General features: G+C 43.4%; 1 protein-coding gene across 2 annotated transcripts in view; it reads right to left on the bottom strand.

Annotated features, from left to right (window-relative positions):
• Window positions 1–11,671: 11,671 nt before the first annotated feature.
• The window catches only part of AKAP10 (A-kinase anchoring protein 10), a 79,150-nt gene continuing 76,404 nt past the window's right edge, over window positions 11,672–14,417 (bottom strand). The window contains exon 15 of one of the 2 annotated variants that reach the window (XM_026005584.2): window positions 11,672–14,083. In XM_026005584.2, the coding sequence (XP_025861369.2) occupies window positions 14,078–14,083 (6 nt within the window). In that variant the 3' untranslated portion in view covers window positions 11,672–14,077. The remainder of the gene's footprint in view (window positions 14,084–14,417) is intronic. The other variant, XM_072730477.1, reaches the window with a different exon arrangement.

Here is a 14,417-nt window from a genome sequence, read left to right as displayed (position 1 = left end):
GGCACCTGGGTAGCTCAGCCGGTTAAGCATCTGCCTTAGGCTCAGATCTTGATCCTAGGGTCCCAGGATCAAGCCTTGTGTCAGGCTCCCTGCTCATCAGTAAGTCTGCTTCTCTCTCTCTCTCTGCCTCCCACTTGTGCCTGCTCTCTCTCTCTCAAATAAATACAATCTTAAAAAAAAAAAAGAATCATCTTACAACATGTGGCTCACTGATACACATCTGAGAGGTATAGAAAACAGCATTCCCACAGGGTCTCATGACTAATGTTTTACTAGCTAGTAAAGGGCAACCTTGTCTTGACAATAGCCGGGGCCTCCGAGGTCCTGTAAACCTCACTTTCAACGTACTCAAATTCCGAAGACCTTTTTTTTTTTTTTTAAGATTTTATTTATTCATGAGAGACACAGAGAGAGGCAGAGACACAGGCAGAGGGAGAATCAGGCTCTCTGTGGGAGCCTGATGAGGGACTCGATCCTAGGACCCTGGGGTCATGACCTGAGCCGAAGGCAGATGCTCAACCACTGAGCCACCCATGCACCCTCCACAAAGACTTTCTTATCCCAACCTCCTAACTAATCAGTCACTCCTCACAAGCACAAGTGCACTTCTTTCTGCCCACTGGTCCCATCCCCAGGCTTTAATAAAAGCACTTTTTTGCTCACTGTGAAACTTTCTCAAGAATTCTCTCTTGACCATCAGGCTCAACGACCCACATCATCGTGGATGCACCAGAAGACATTCGATCACCCTCTGTTGTTAGACATTCACTGTTTCCTGTTGTATGTGTGTGTACATATATTTGCCACTATAAACTATGCTACATTTTATCTATATATTATGTATTAGGGCTCTTACTACTTGGAAAAGATTGCCAGGAATGGGATTGCTAGGACTAAGGACATATGAACTTTTAACTGTAATGGATTTTTCCAGATTGTTTTCCTAAAATGCTACCACAGTTCTCATTTCTACTTCTTTGATGTTTTCCACTCTTGTGGCAAAAAAAAATGTTCCATTTTTCTCTAATGTGATTTTTTCCTAGAAACTAAGGAGTTGTGATCCCTGGGTGGCTCAGCGGTTTAGCACCTGCCTTCGGCCCAGGGCCTGATCCTGGAGACCCGGGATCGAGTCCCACATCGGGCTCCCTGCGTGGAGCCTGCTTCTCCCTCTGTCTGTCTCTCTCCCTCTGTGTGTGTCTCTCATGAATAAATAAATCTTTAAAAAAAAAAAGAAAGAAACTAAGGAGTCTGCACATGTTTTCATATACTTGTAGGCCATTTGGATTTGGGTTTTTTTTGGTGATTTAATATCTGGCAACATGTTGGAGCTCTTCAAAGAACTGTATGATACACACACACACACACACACACACGCACAGACTTTGTCATTTGCCTTGAAAATACTGTTTTTCCAAACCTATAATTTATGTATTGGCTTAGCTTATGGTGTTCCTCAAAACAGATTTTTAATTTTTAAACATGTATTCCCTGCCACCCCCCCCCCCCCCACATCTTCTGGGTTTCTTATGTGAGTTGGGAGGCATTTCTTTTCTTTGTTTTTTACATTTGATTTTTTAATCTATCTGAAACTTACCTTTTCCTAAGGTGTAAAACAAAAATTTAACAACTTGCTCTTATTAAATGAGACATCTTAGGGCATCTGGGTGGGATCAAGTCCCACATTGGGCTCCCCACAGGGAGCCTGCTTCTCCCTCTTCCTGTGTCTCTGCCTCTCTCTGTGTGTCTCTCATGAATAAATAAATAAAATCTTTTAAAAAAATTAATGGGACATCTGTTTTGTGATGTCTCTCATCCCTTCTGCTTCCATCTACTGTGTTGGGCCGTAGGATGACCATGATGGAAGCGTTACATAGCCGACGTTTTGTAGGATGGCTACACAGATGGTTGGCTCTAAGAGTCAAAGTTCAAAATCAGCACAATGGCTCACAGCAGAGTTCATGCAAGATGTCTTAGGGCACCTGGCTGCCTCAGTGGGTAGAGCATACATCTTTTGATCTCGAGGTTGTGAGTTTGAGCCCCATGTTGGGTGTGGAGATTACTTAAAAAAACAAATCTTAAAGAAAATACCTTAGAGAACAAATATGATTTCCAAGATCATGAAGTTGAACAAAGTCCGTGCCAATCAGAAAGGGGCTCATAACCTTTGAAGATTAAAAAGGTGGAATCAAGGGGATATTGGTTGAAATTTTAGTTGTCTTGATGTTATTGTCTCCAATGCCATCACCCTGTATCAGCAGATGACCTTGGCTCCAATTCCAGCTCACTCAGTACCCCTGAAGCTCTGGCTTCCCATTTGGCTTTGTGGTGGTGAGGCATGTCATGATCTCTGGATACAAGCATTCTAGCCTACTGGACAGTTCACATATTCATTCATTCAACAAGTACTAATGAGTGAACAAAACTGACAAAGTGTCTACCCTTAGGAAGCTTATTCTCTGGTGGGGGAAATAGACCATAAATAGAATAAATAAAATAGGATGTTAGCTAGTGATAGGTACTAAGGAGAAAACAAAATCTAGGAAGGGAGATAGGGAATACAGAGAGAGGGATACAGTTTTTAAAAAGACTATCAGGAATGGTTCCACTGAGAATGTGACATTTGAGTAAAGACATGAAGGAAAGAGGGCGTGATCCATTCAGATATTTAGATGGAGAGCATTCCAAGCAGAAGGAATCCCAAGTGCAAAAGCCCGGAGGAAGGAGCGTGTCTGTAGCTCAGAGTGTCTGGAGCTGGTGAACCAAGTGGAAGGTTATTGGAGATGACGTCACAGAGAAAAACAGACCAGATGCTGCAGGGTCTAATGGATCATTATAAGGACTCTGACTTTTCCCTGGGTCAGATCAGAAGCCTTTGTACAGTTCTTAACAAAACAACAACATCATCACAGTAAAATTGAGCAGAAAGTTGTCCCCACCACTAGAAGAATGGGTAATTAATGACCTGATAACAAAGGTGTTAACTAATACTACAGTGGGGCAGCCCCAGTGGCGCAGCAGTTTGGCGCCGCCTGCAGCCTGGGGTGTGATCCTGGAGACCCGGGATCGAGTCTCACATCGGGTTCCCTGCATGGAGCCTGCTTCTCCCTCTGCCTGTGTCTCTGCCTCTCTCTCTCTCTGTGTCTATGAATAAATAAATAAAATCTTTAAAAAAAACTAATACTACGTAATATAAATGTATCAAATCTATATGCTGTGCCCCTTAAACTTACACAATGTTATATGCCAAGTATATATCTCAATTTTAAAAATGGTGCAGAAAGTACAGAGATTTTGCACATGCACCCCATTCTCACACGCGCATATTGTCCTCAACTGTCCTCATCCAGCACCAGAGTAGGGCATTTGTTACAACTGACAAACCTGTATTGCCACACCATTATTACTCAGAGCCCATAGTTTACATTAGGGTTCACTTTTGGTGTTGCACATTCTATGGGTTTGGACAAACATCAAAGATGAGAAAAGTTCCCCTCTATTCCTGGTTTGCACAAATGGGTGTTGGATCTTACCAAATGCTCTTTCTGGTTTACTTTTGGACAGTTGAACTTTTTCTCATAAGTCAATAAATTGGTCCTCTAGTGTATATTTCTGCATCACAGCTTCTGTGTCAAGGAGTTTGATTAATGTGAGCTGTTCTTGAGAGAGTCTCTCAGCCTGATCTCTGGATGCTCATGGAATCAAGTTTGTGTGAATTCTCTGGAGGAAGTTCCTCTTGTAAAGCCTTGGGGAGGATAGCACATCTGCCAGCTTCCTGATACCCCCCTGCTCCCTGTCAAAGCAGTGCTGAGGGCTAACTTCGGGCTTCCAGCCTTTGTGAGCTTCCTTCTCCAGAGACCTGGCGTGTCAGCTCTGTGGCTGACCTCAGGCAGGCAGAGGAAACTGCTTTGGGCCCTGTGGTCAGGACAGAATGTTCACTTCCTCCTGAGTTGGGTGAAGACATTGGATCAGCAGTTCTCGCCACAGTGAGGAGAAAAGAAGGAAAGATCCTTTATCCAATGCTGGCAATCACACAACCCAAATAAATCCTCATGATTAGAGATGCATGCCTCTAATGAGGAACCAGGGGCCTGAGCGAAATGCTGGATCTGCAGTACCAGAGCAGCCTTGGAAGTAAGATACTGGAGAGGGTCTTCTTTCTTTGTAATAATTAAAGAAAATCAATTCTTCACTCTCTTCTTCATAATATATCATGAAGACCTTCTGATTGCATTATCAAATGTTTCTTGAATCTGGGAACGTCTCTCTCTGCTACTACCAGTCGCTAAAGAATCATTATCTTATTTCTGCAGATGAAGCAGAGGCCCTGAGAGGTGAGGGAAAAGCTGAGGATCCCACAGCAAGGATGTAGCACAATATGTAACCTGTTTTCATGCCAACAGCACAGTATAGATAAGGTCTGGCCTCCTTGGTGTGGCTTCTACTACCAGCCTGAGGTTTGGACAAGTGGAGCTGTTCTCAAACTTCTTCATCTCAGAAACTCTTCACACTTTATTGGTGGATCTTGCACTTTGAATGAAGCTTTCATCCAAGCTTGGTTTTGTGCATCACACATTGGTCATTTGGAGAATATTGGTTCATTGGGTTATGCAGTTCTTCCAAATGTTGACACATTTCATCATACAGTATCTGAAAAAAAAATCACATCTGTTAATCAGTTCTCAACAGAAATGTCTTTTGAAAATAGGAAGCTCTCAAGCTCACAGTGGCAAATCCCAGTTTTTCAAAATTCTAAATTTTGCTTGAAAACTCACATTTTATCCTCGGCAAAAAATACTGTCAATGTTTTCTTCTCAAAGCCATAGGCTTGCTTCATTTGTTTTCAAGAAAATATCTTTTGAAGACTCAAGTCTGAATAACCAGTTTGTCTGTTGTTCTTTCACAGTATTTCATGATAACAGTGACCAGTTCTGCTAACAACCCAAACAATTGGATAAGTGCTTTTCCTGGAGGCCCCATTATATTGACTATGCAGAAGGGCTTTATACAGTTTTCTCATTTTGGCCCCCTTGATATTAAAAAAACATAGGGATCTCTGGGTGGCTCAGCGGTTTAGCGGCTGCCTTTGGCCCAGGGCATGATCCTTGAGTCCCGGGATTGATTCCCACATCAGGCTCCCTGCATGGAGCCTGCTTCTCCCTCTGCCTGTGTCTCTGCCTCTCTCTCTCTGTATCTCATGAATAAATAAATTAAAAAAAAAATATATATATATACTTGACGGTTGAGATTTAATAAAATTAATCAGTTTCTGCTTCACTAATGACATTTTTTTTAAAAGAATTTTATTTTATTTTATTTATGATAGTCACAGAGAGAGAGAGAGAGAGGCAGAGACACAGGCAGAGGGAGAAGCAGGCTCCATGCACCAGGAGCCCGACGTGGGACTCGATCCTGGGTCTCCAGGATCGCGCCCTGGGCCAAAGGAAGGCGCCAAACCGCTGCGCCACCCAGGGATCCCCACTAATGACATTCTTATGGGAGATTGGCTTTTATTTTATCAAAAAAATTTTTTTAGGACAAGTGCATGTTGGTGAAGAATACAATGACTGCTGGAACAGTTTGTGTCACTGTCCAGATTCCTCCTAAGGTGCCAGAAGTTTCACCCACCATTGTTTTTGCACTGTCTGTGCAAATATTCACACAGTGAAAAAAGGCAGTTAATGTCTTAGTGTTATAATTTTGACCGTGCAGACCTCCTGAGAGGATCTCAAAACAGATAGGTACTTGTGAACTAAACCTTATAAACTGCTGTACTAGTGCAAGAAAGTGGCATCTCAATATCAGCCTCTTTCTAGGAGGAGGTAGCAAGGACCCTTTCAGCTCCCAAGACATAGGAAGACTTAGCTCTGATTCTGGATGGAAGCGCCTGGAAGGCCATTACCTGGGCCTCATTTAAAGCCAGGCTTTTTTTTTTTTTTTTTTTTTCCCTTCAGCATCTCCTGGGCCATGCCCCATGGATCAACACCATGTCTTCCCTGGGAAGAGTTCACACACATCTGATGAAGTAGACAGGCCCAAAACCAACTGTCCATGACACCACTGGATGTCATCCAATCCAACACCATTGGATGTTGTGTGACGACGTGTTCGGGCACCTCAGACAGACTGGGCACCAGGGGAGGTTTTTGGAGTAAGAGGCAGAGGAAGGAGCAAGCCAGCCTTTAGAGGTGAGAAGGACTTCTTTAGGCAGAGTGTGGGGGAGGACATTTAAACTGTAGGCATGTTTGAGCAAAGGCATGAGCTCAGAGATGTAAAAGCCCACTGAAGATAGGGTGGAAAGAGGAATGGCTTAAAGTCTAGCGTTCCAAGATCTAGGCAGCTAGATCAGTCAGGGTGTTAAATGCTACATAAGGAATTTGGACTTATTCAGCAGCAACAGGGAGTTCATTAATGATATAGGTAATCTTATATTTAAGGCAAATCTCTATGTATCTAATGAACAGATTTTTAAAAATTAAGGGATCAATCCAAATCAATTTAAACTTTTAGGAATGTTGATGAAATAATCAGATGTCTCGTTATAATATCTAATTTATTGAGCTACACATGCATATTTAAAATAACATTATATACAATAATACATTAATACAAAATACTGCTTCCCCCCCATTCTTACATGTCAAGTAACAATTTTATTCAAAGTCTACATGCATCTTGGACATTGTCTTCATTGTATCCAGAGCCATGGTTTCTTCAAGTGTATATCCTTCAATTGCATCTAAGTTGTTTGAGATACAGCATTTTAAAATACTTGTCTGACACTGTCATTGATAAGTTTGATCCAAGTCGTCACATTAGGACAGTTTGCCCCCTACTCCCAACTTATCATGTAGGTGCAGGTTTATAATCCTTACAACAAAAGTATTCACTTATTGCTCTTGAAGTTGCTCTTTGAAAGGCTGGTTTACAAAACCTAACTCCTGTAATAATGAGAGTATACCCCCTGGAATAATTACTAAGTTTCTTCCCACTCCTCTTTTCACCCATCCCAGCAGGAGTCTGTAACTGTACTTGCATTGTTTGAGGTTATGGTGGGCTAAAATGTGAGGAGCGACCAGAGGTAGAGCAGTTGCAGGAGATGACAAGATCTAGTTATGGATGTGATTGAAGAGAACAAAGGCAGCCAAAGAGCTCTAAGCTGGGTTGCTGGGTGGATCACCACCATGGACCAGTGAAGTTTCTTGGAGTGGGAATGAAGTAGTCTTTGATGAAGCATCAAAGACTTGGAGATAGCTGGGAGTGTCTTGGAGCCAGGCAGGCGGCAGAGATGAGAGGACAGTCTCTCCATGTAGCAAGGGAGGATGTGGAGCATTGGGCCAGCAGTGGCCAGTCATGGACAATACCAATATGAAGTCCTGGTCCAGTTGTGGGGTTGGGGGGAGGGAAAGGAGTGGCCTGCATGTGTCAGGACTGGGAAGAAATGTTATCTTGAGGAAAGTGACATGCAGAATGGAAATGCTCTGGAGGAAGATTGAGATGATTGGGAAGTCTGTGGCTCACAAAGAGGGGTCCACCTAGACGGCCCCTAACAGGTTCCTTGGGCTCTCCCACCACACTTGTCGCATGAACTGTCATTGTTTTCTAGATTGTAAGGAGGGTGGGCAGTATGTGCATTCTGGGTACTGCTATATTCACAGCAACTAGAAGAGGCATATAAATCCTCAGGAAGCATATGCTGAAGGAATAAACAGGGAGAGTGGAGATTAGGAGGGGAAGAAAGGAAGAACCAGGTCCTATGGGAGGCACTTGAAAAGGACAGCAAAGGAGAGACAGGTCAGGAAAGGCATGATCAAGACTTCAGAGGGCAGTTGGCATCAAGGACCTGGGGGACTGGAAAGAAATGGACCAGACAGAGATTGCACAAGAGATTCCACTGGGACCTTCAGTGTGACCACAACAGCCTAAAGTCACAGCCCAGGAGGAACTTGGCAGGTGCACTTCCTGGCAAAGGCATGGGGCATGGGGACAAGTGGCAGAGGAGATCATGGGGCTGAGGCTCGACTGTGGCTTCTCCCAAGCCTTACCCTAGGAGAAGAGATTTGCCTCCACGATCTCAGACTTGCTCAGTGACTGAGACAGTGGGGTGCTGTTTGGGTGTTTTTGGCTTTAACATCTGAATACGAATAAAGGATCTATGTGCTTGTTCTGGTGACTCACGAGTAATACGCCTCAAACTCCACTTCTGTGTAATATGCGCATTTCCAATAAAAGGGAATGAATAATATTCAGTTCCCAGTTTACAGGAAGATTTAAAGGCAGTGATTCTCAAAAGTCTGATCTTGGGAGCAGCAGTAGCATCACCTGGAAATGTGTTACAAATGGGAATTCTCAGCCCTTACCCCAGACCAACTAAAACAGAAACAGGGTTAGGCCCAGAAATCCACGTTTTAACAAGTTCTCCAGTAGATCCTGAAGCATGTGAAAGTTTAAGAACTACCACAGGTCACGGATGGATTGTTTTAAAGCCACAATCCCCTCTTCCAGAAACCTTCAGCATCTGCTATACCAGTCTTTTTTTCTTTTTAAGATTTTATTTATTTATTCATAGAGACACACAGAGAGAGAGGCAGAGATACAGGCAGAGGGAAAAGCAGGCTCCATGCAGGGAGCCTGACATGGGACTCGATCCCTTGTCTCCAGGATCACACCCCAGGTTGCAGGCAGCGCTAAACTGCTGTGCCACGGGGGCTGCCCTATACCAGTTTTTAGTGAGAACAAACAAGCAGCACAATGAGAGAAGAGCTGAGGAAGATCTACAACAGAACGGAGTAGTGGGGAAGAGGGCAGGGTCAATGTCTGGATTGGTTTCCTTGGCCTCTGAAGCCTCAGCCTCCCTCACACGAGGGGAAAGCAGGTACTTACCTTACCAGTGTTTGGCACGGTGTTACGTATTCAGTTATGCTGTTTATTGTCATTATCATTAAAGCAGAACTCAGAAAGAGCTGATAACCTCATGGAATCAGCTCAATAGCTAGCTAGGTTCTTCCAAGGCCGGGATTTGGTATCACGTGTGTGTGCTAACTACACTAGCCTTCTTGTTTCTGGTTTCTAAGAATTCACATTTCCCAAAGCTCTGCAGAACCCCAGGGGGCTGAGACTGATCCTCTGGCCTCTTCTAAGCCTACCCTACTCAGACTTGATGGCCTCAGACATCAAGGGCCCCACCCCCTGCTGTCAGATAGGTATTCAACACCTGAGCATGTCTAGTCCTTCAGGGAATAAATGGAATGGCACAGCAACTGGTCCATGAGGGGCAGGTACTCTCAGAAGAGCGACCCCTCCTTAGGCCACTTCTACCCCATGGGTCAGGAAATCCTAGTGACCTCTTGCAAAGCTTTGTAAGGAAAAGATGTTAAATCATAGGCTCAAGAGGCTATCTTGAGTCAAAAAATACCAGCATACACTATAGATGGAGCTTCCAATGTCTATCTCCTCCTCAGCAGAACAGAAGCTCCAGGGGGCACAGAACATTCTTTTATTCCTGTAACATTGCACTATAAACAGAGCCTGGCACTTAGTAGGCATTAAAATACCTTGGAATTGGCAAACATTTGCTTAACCAGTGGCTTTGTCATTAGAAGGAACAAAGGTTGATTTCTGTCAAGAAGAGGAAACCAAGGGTCTGGGTAGAGCCCCCCGGGTTGTGGCAAGCCCGCTAGGCTGGGCCCGTGGCTCAGAGCTACGCAGTGTGGAGGCCCATGGCACTGTTTAGCTGGGGCTTTTCCACAAGGTGCGTGGTGCGCAGGACTCTTACTGCAATGCAGGCAGAGGCCAGCGGGGGATCATTTGGGAGGAGCCTCAAGGCACATTCAAGATGAGGGACTCAGATACCCAAAGTCCAGTCCGGGGAAACAACAGTCACCACAATCCTCTTATTTGCTCCTTGGCAATTCCCAGCTCTCTCTGAGCTGAACTTAAGCCCACCCTTTCTAGCACCTTGCCTGTGCACCACAGGCCTTGATGGCTCAGTTGCCCCAGCCTGTGCTCACAAACACAGGGGACACTAAAGAAGCAGTTGTAGAGGTGCCTCAATGGTACCTGGGGGAAGGGGGATGCACTACCACCCTTAGGCAATGGGCTTAACTATTCCAGGTGAGTTCAGACACCCTCATTGTGCCAGAGTAGGCGGTTTGAGGGGAACAGACTAAGGAAACATTTGGTTGCATAAAATTACTAAGGCAGAAATAACTACCCTGATGTGACAGGCAAGCAGATGAACTTCTTTCTCCCTGAGCGCGCATGCCCTCCAGAATTTTGCTTATACTGATCCCTCCAACACTGGCCACGCCATGGCCATTCCCACCTGTCCCGTATAAACACAGTACCACGCTTCTTACTCAGAGCCATCCCCACCCTGCCCAGCCAGGGAGGCCTCCTAAGTACCCAGAGTGCTTCTCTGTAAGGGGTCTCATCAGGTTACTATTATAACATGTGGGTCTCCTAAGTTGTAACCTTAAAAGTTTCGCTAGGATTTACTCCCACTTACGGTTCCAGCCAAAGGCCGGGTGTCTTGACTAGTCCACAGAAGTGGTCAGCATGTACCTATTTTGTGATAATCACTGCAGGGATTGAAGCTTATTTTCAGTTACTCATTAATAGAAATGCCCTCTATTTCGGGATTTATTACAGTTGCTAAAAGCGGGGATGCTGTTTATCCTTTGGAAGGGTGCTGGGAAGCATGACAAGGCTCTGGTCCAGAAGGCCCGAGTTCTTTTTTTTTTTTTTTTTTTTGAAGGCCTGAGTTCTAATGGTGACTATCCCATCCCACACCCTTTTCCTGGGCCCGAGTAACTCCTCCCTATAAAAATGAGGCAATGTCTTTTAGCTCCATTAGTTGAGGATTCTGTTTTGAGAGAATTCACAAAATAACCAAAGAAGGTTTACTAAAGAAAAATTCCCTAGAATTTAGGGGCATTTTGCAAACATGCTGAGGATGCATGATGATTTGTAATTAGAACAGTCTGGTAGTACTTTAGTCAAGGTCCTTTTGGTCCCATGTTTTAATAAAAACTCTCTTCAGACTGATTTTTGAAAACCCCAAATGCATTTTAAGGCTACTTGAGGGGTGAACAGAGTCCACAGCAAGGATGGAGAACCAGATCCAAAAACCAGTTAAGTCCTCGAGGCTACTCAAGTGGCTGATCTGACTCACTTGCACTCACTCATGTTTTCCTACTTCTGAACCTCTCAGCATGTGTAGGGTGGCTCACAGGTCCTGACTTTCTAAGGGCCCCACACAAACTGCAATCCCAGAAGGTATCTCTCCTTCTTAAGGAGAATTCTTAATTTCTTAAGAATTGTCTTGAGCCTGTTTGCATCGGAAGTTCAAACCTGGTCTAATCAACTGGTATGTGGGGAGATGTAAGGGGAATAATGTCATTAGTGTACAGACATGGTTCCTGCAGGAATGAGGGCAGGGTCAGTGTGAGTCAGGCAGGTACCCCCAAACAGTGTCAATAGAAAGAGAGGCAGAAGAGCTCCTTCAGCAGGTGCTTAGCTACTGGAACTTAAAACAACAGAGTTGTCTGTAATTTTCTACAATTCAGAGTGACCTTCTCCTCCAAACTCCTACTGAAATCAACACAGCTCCAGAAATGTGCATTACTTACATTTCATAAAGCTCTACCAAATACTGAAACCCAAGTCGAAAAAGTTACAATAAGTTGCTCCCTGTTTTATTGCTCTTCACTGGACTCGGTTGACATTTACTTTTTACTTTCATCAAATCTTACAGGAATGATAAAGACATGGCAAGTTACAAAAGGTACTGCTTTTTCACTACAAAAGGTAGCGCTTTTTCACTAACATCTTTTCTAACAATTTGCGTTGATAAACATGATAAAGATGGATGTTCAACTGATTCCTTGAGCCTATGAAAATCCTGCTGAGGCACTGTATTTTGTGGGCACACTGCATAGAGCCTGAAACACAGTGGTGCCAGACTGAATCCAATTCCAATTTTAACATCAGTACAAGGATCTACTTCCGATCAAATATTAATCTAATAATTTCAGGCCACAGTTGGCCACTGTGTCCCACAGCAGGTAGGGCAGAGAAAAGTAACCAAGTCTCCAATTTGCTATTCTTTTCTTTGTAATAACATTACAAGTACTGACATCTTTAGCTCAGAAGCACAAAATGTATACCAAGAAATTACTATATATTATCGTAACTGAAAGTACTAGCTTAAATAGCCTAGAATCTTACAGAAATGGTTATTCCAAAACATGCAGAGGCAGCAAGTCACCCAAAACCACATTTTATTCTATGACCTTTATATTGCTTTTCTGTTACTTAAAGGTTGAAGCAAAGTGAAAGGATGGAAATACTTTTTTTTAAAGAACAAAATGAGTTAATCACAGCAATTACACCTAATAAAACCTCAAGTCTATGGCGTACACTCCAAACACAAGGCTAAGTCCAGGAGCGGTTCATGTCTGGGTTTTGTAAAGCAAATGGAAATATTTGGAAGAATCAACACATTTCAGTAGAAGAGCCATAAATGCCCTGAAAGCAGGAAGTTGACACAATTTTAAATATAATTCATATATATATATTTTTTAAATCAAACACAATTAAATAGAATATGGTTTAAGTACATGAATACTTCGCTTTAGAAGAATAACAGAGGTGGTACATAGTACCAAAAACTTATACACAGCCTTTTGCTTCTTCTGTTGATGAAACAGTGTGCCTCTATACAATCAAATATTGCAATGGAATAAATTCTCTATTCATTCAAGGCTTTCTCAAGGACAGAGGTGATTAATAATTATATATTTTATATATATATATATATAATTTTTTTTTTTTTTTGCAAAGTCTGAGCAAAAGCAGTAACACCTAAGAGAATGTTCTTCCCCTTCAGTCATGTGCAGTGAAGAAGCATTGGCACTGCCCAGCCAGTGGAGTGTGCTCGTCAGTGGGGCAGCGGTGCTGATGGCAGCAAGGCCCCGCCCCAGGAGCTGACTGAGCGCAAGAGCAGTGAGGGGGTCTCCTGCGCTCCTAGAGACAGAAGGAAAAAGGCCGCCAGCTGCACACTTACTTCCTAGCTCACATCAAAGAAGGGGGAGGCAGTCAAGGTTGAGTGCTTTCCTTATCCCCAACCCTTGCTTGCCAATCTTCAAAGAAAAAAAAAAAAAGGAAAAGAGAAAGGAAAAAACAAAACAAAAACCATACAATCGGAGAATGAACATTTTGTCCAAGCTATCACTGGGGGGAACCTGGAGTGATTGTTACTATTCCTTCTTTTCCACATGTAGTCTGGGGGGAAAGTTAAGTAACTTGGAGCACAGTATTCCAGAAGAGCAAGTTTTAATGCTCAGAGTCAAGGGGACTCATCTTTGCTAGTGAGGGAGAGACTGGTTTTCAGTATACTGCATCTCAGGAGCCATTAAAATGTGAAAATTGCATACTGTCACCAAAGGGAAGGACAATGTCACCGAGACTCGACCTGTCAGCTAGCTTCCTTCCAAATTAATGCCTCTGTGAAGGAAGACAGCCAGGGAGCCCTTCCTTGCCCTGGTCCACTGAAGGAAAACAATCTGCTAGCACCACACTGCCACTCTGAGCTGCCTGGCTCTTGGAGGGGCTGACTCACCTGTTTGTTTAGGAGGCCAAAGAAAAGCACGTCTGGTACCTGCTTTAGGATACTTTTAGGGATGGGTTTACCATTACAGGATGTGCATCAAATATCAGCTCTATGCTTATCTGCCTCCCACAGAATGTGGTCCCTGTCTATTCCAGTGGACTAAAACTCTTTCATAAATGGGTTATTGCCATTAGAAAGCTATTAATTTTCTAGTAATGTAAACAATACCACTTTGTCTCTTTATGACTTTCACTGTGTGAACATCATGTGCAGCAAATATGTCTACATGTCACTCTGCTTATGATGGAAGTCTAGGATTGTCTGCCATTCTTTCTTGGGAACAACAGTGATATCTCAGCGAAAAGAAATACAGTGCTTTGTTTTCATTGGCTGTGTTGAAGAATCCAACCAAAGGAAAAAAGTTCTCTTATTTTTCAAAAGCAGATTTCCTTTATCTCAGGTCTTGAGTCATAGCTAAAAAAAAGAAAAAGAAAAACGTAAGGCACATTTTTATAACCAGTGACATATTATCATTACAGATTAAGAACAGAACCAACATTTAGTGAGTGTTTACTACATACCAGCACTTATGACAGCCAGGATCTGACTACAAACTTGAGGTAAAATACTGTAATTTATCTTCATTTACATATGAATGAAAGGAAGCTTAAAAGGGTCAAGCAACTTACCCTAAGGTTATATAACAAGTACCAAGGATCCCTGGGTGGCCCGGCGGTTTGGCGCCTGCCTTTGGCCCAGGGTGCGATCCTGGAGACCTGGGATTGAATCCCACATCGGGCTCCCGGTG

The sequence above is a fragment of the Vulpes vulpes genome, chromosome 12, assembly GCF_048418805.1.
Source record: "Vulpes vulpes isolate BD-2025 chromosome 12, VulVul3, whole genome shotgun sequence".
Lineage (NCBI taxonomy): Eukaryota > Metazoa > Chordata > Mammalia > Carnivora > Canidae > Vulpes > Vulpes vulpes.
Note: the sequence above shows the minus strand (reverse complement) of the source record. Positions and strands in the feature narration are given on the sequence as shown.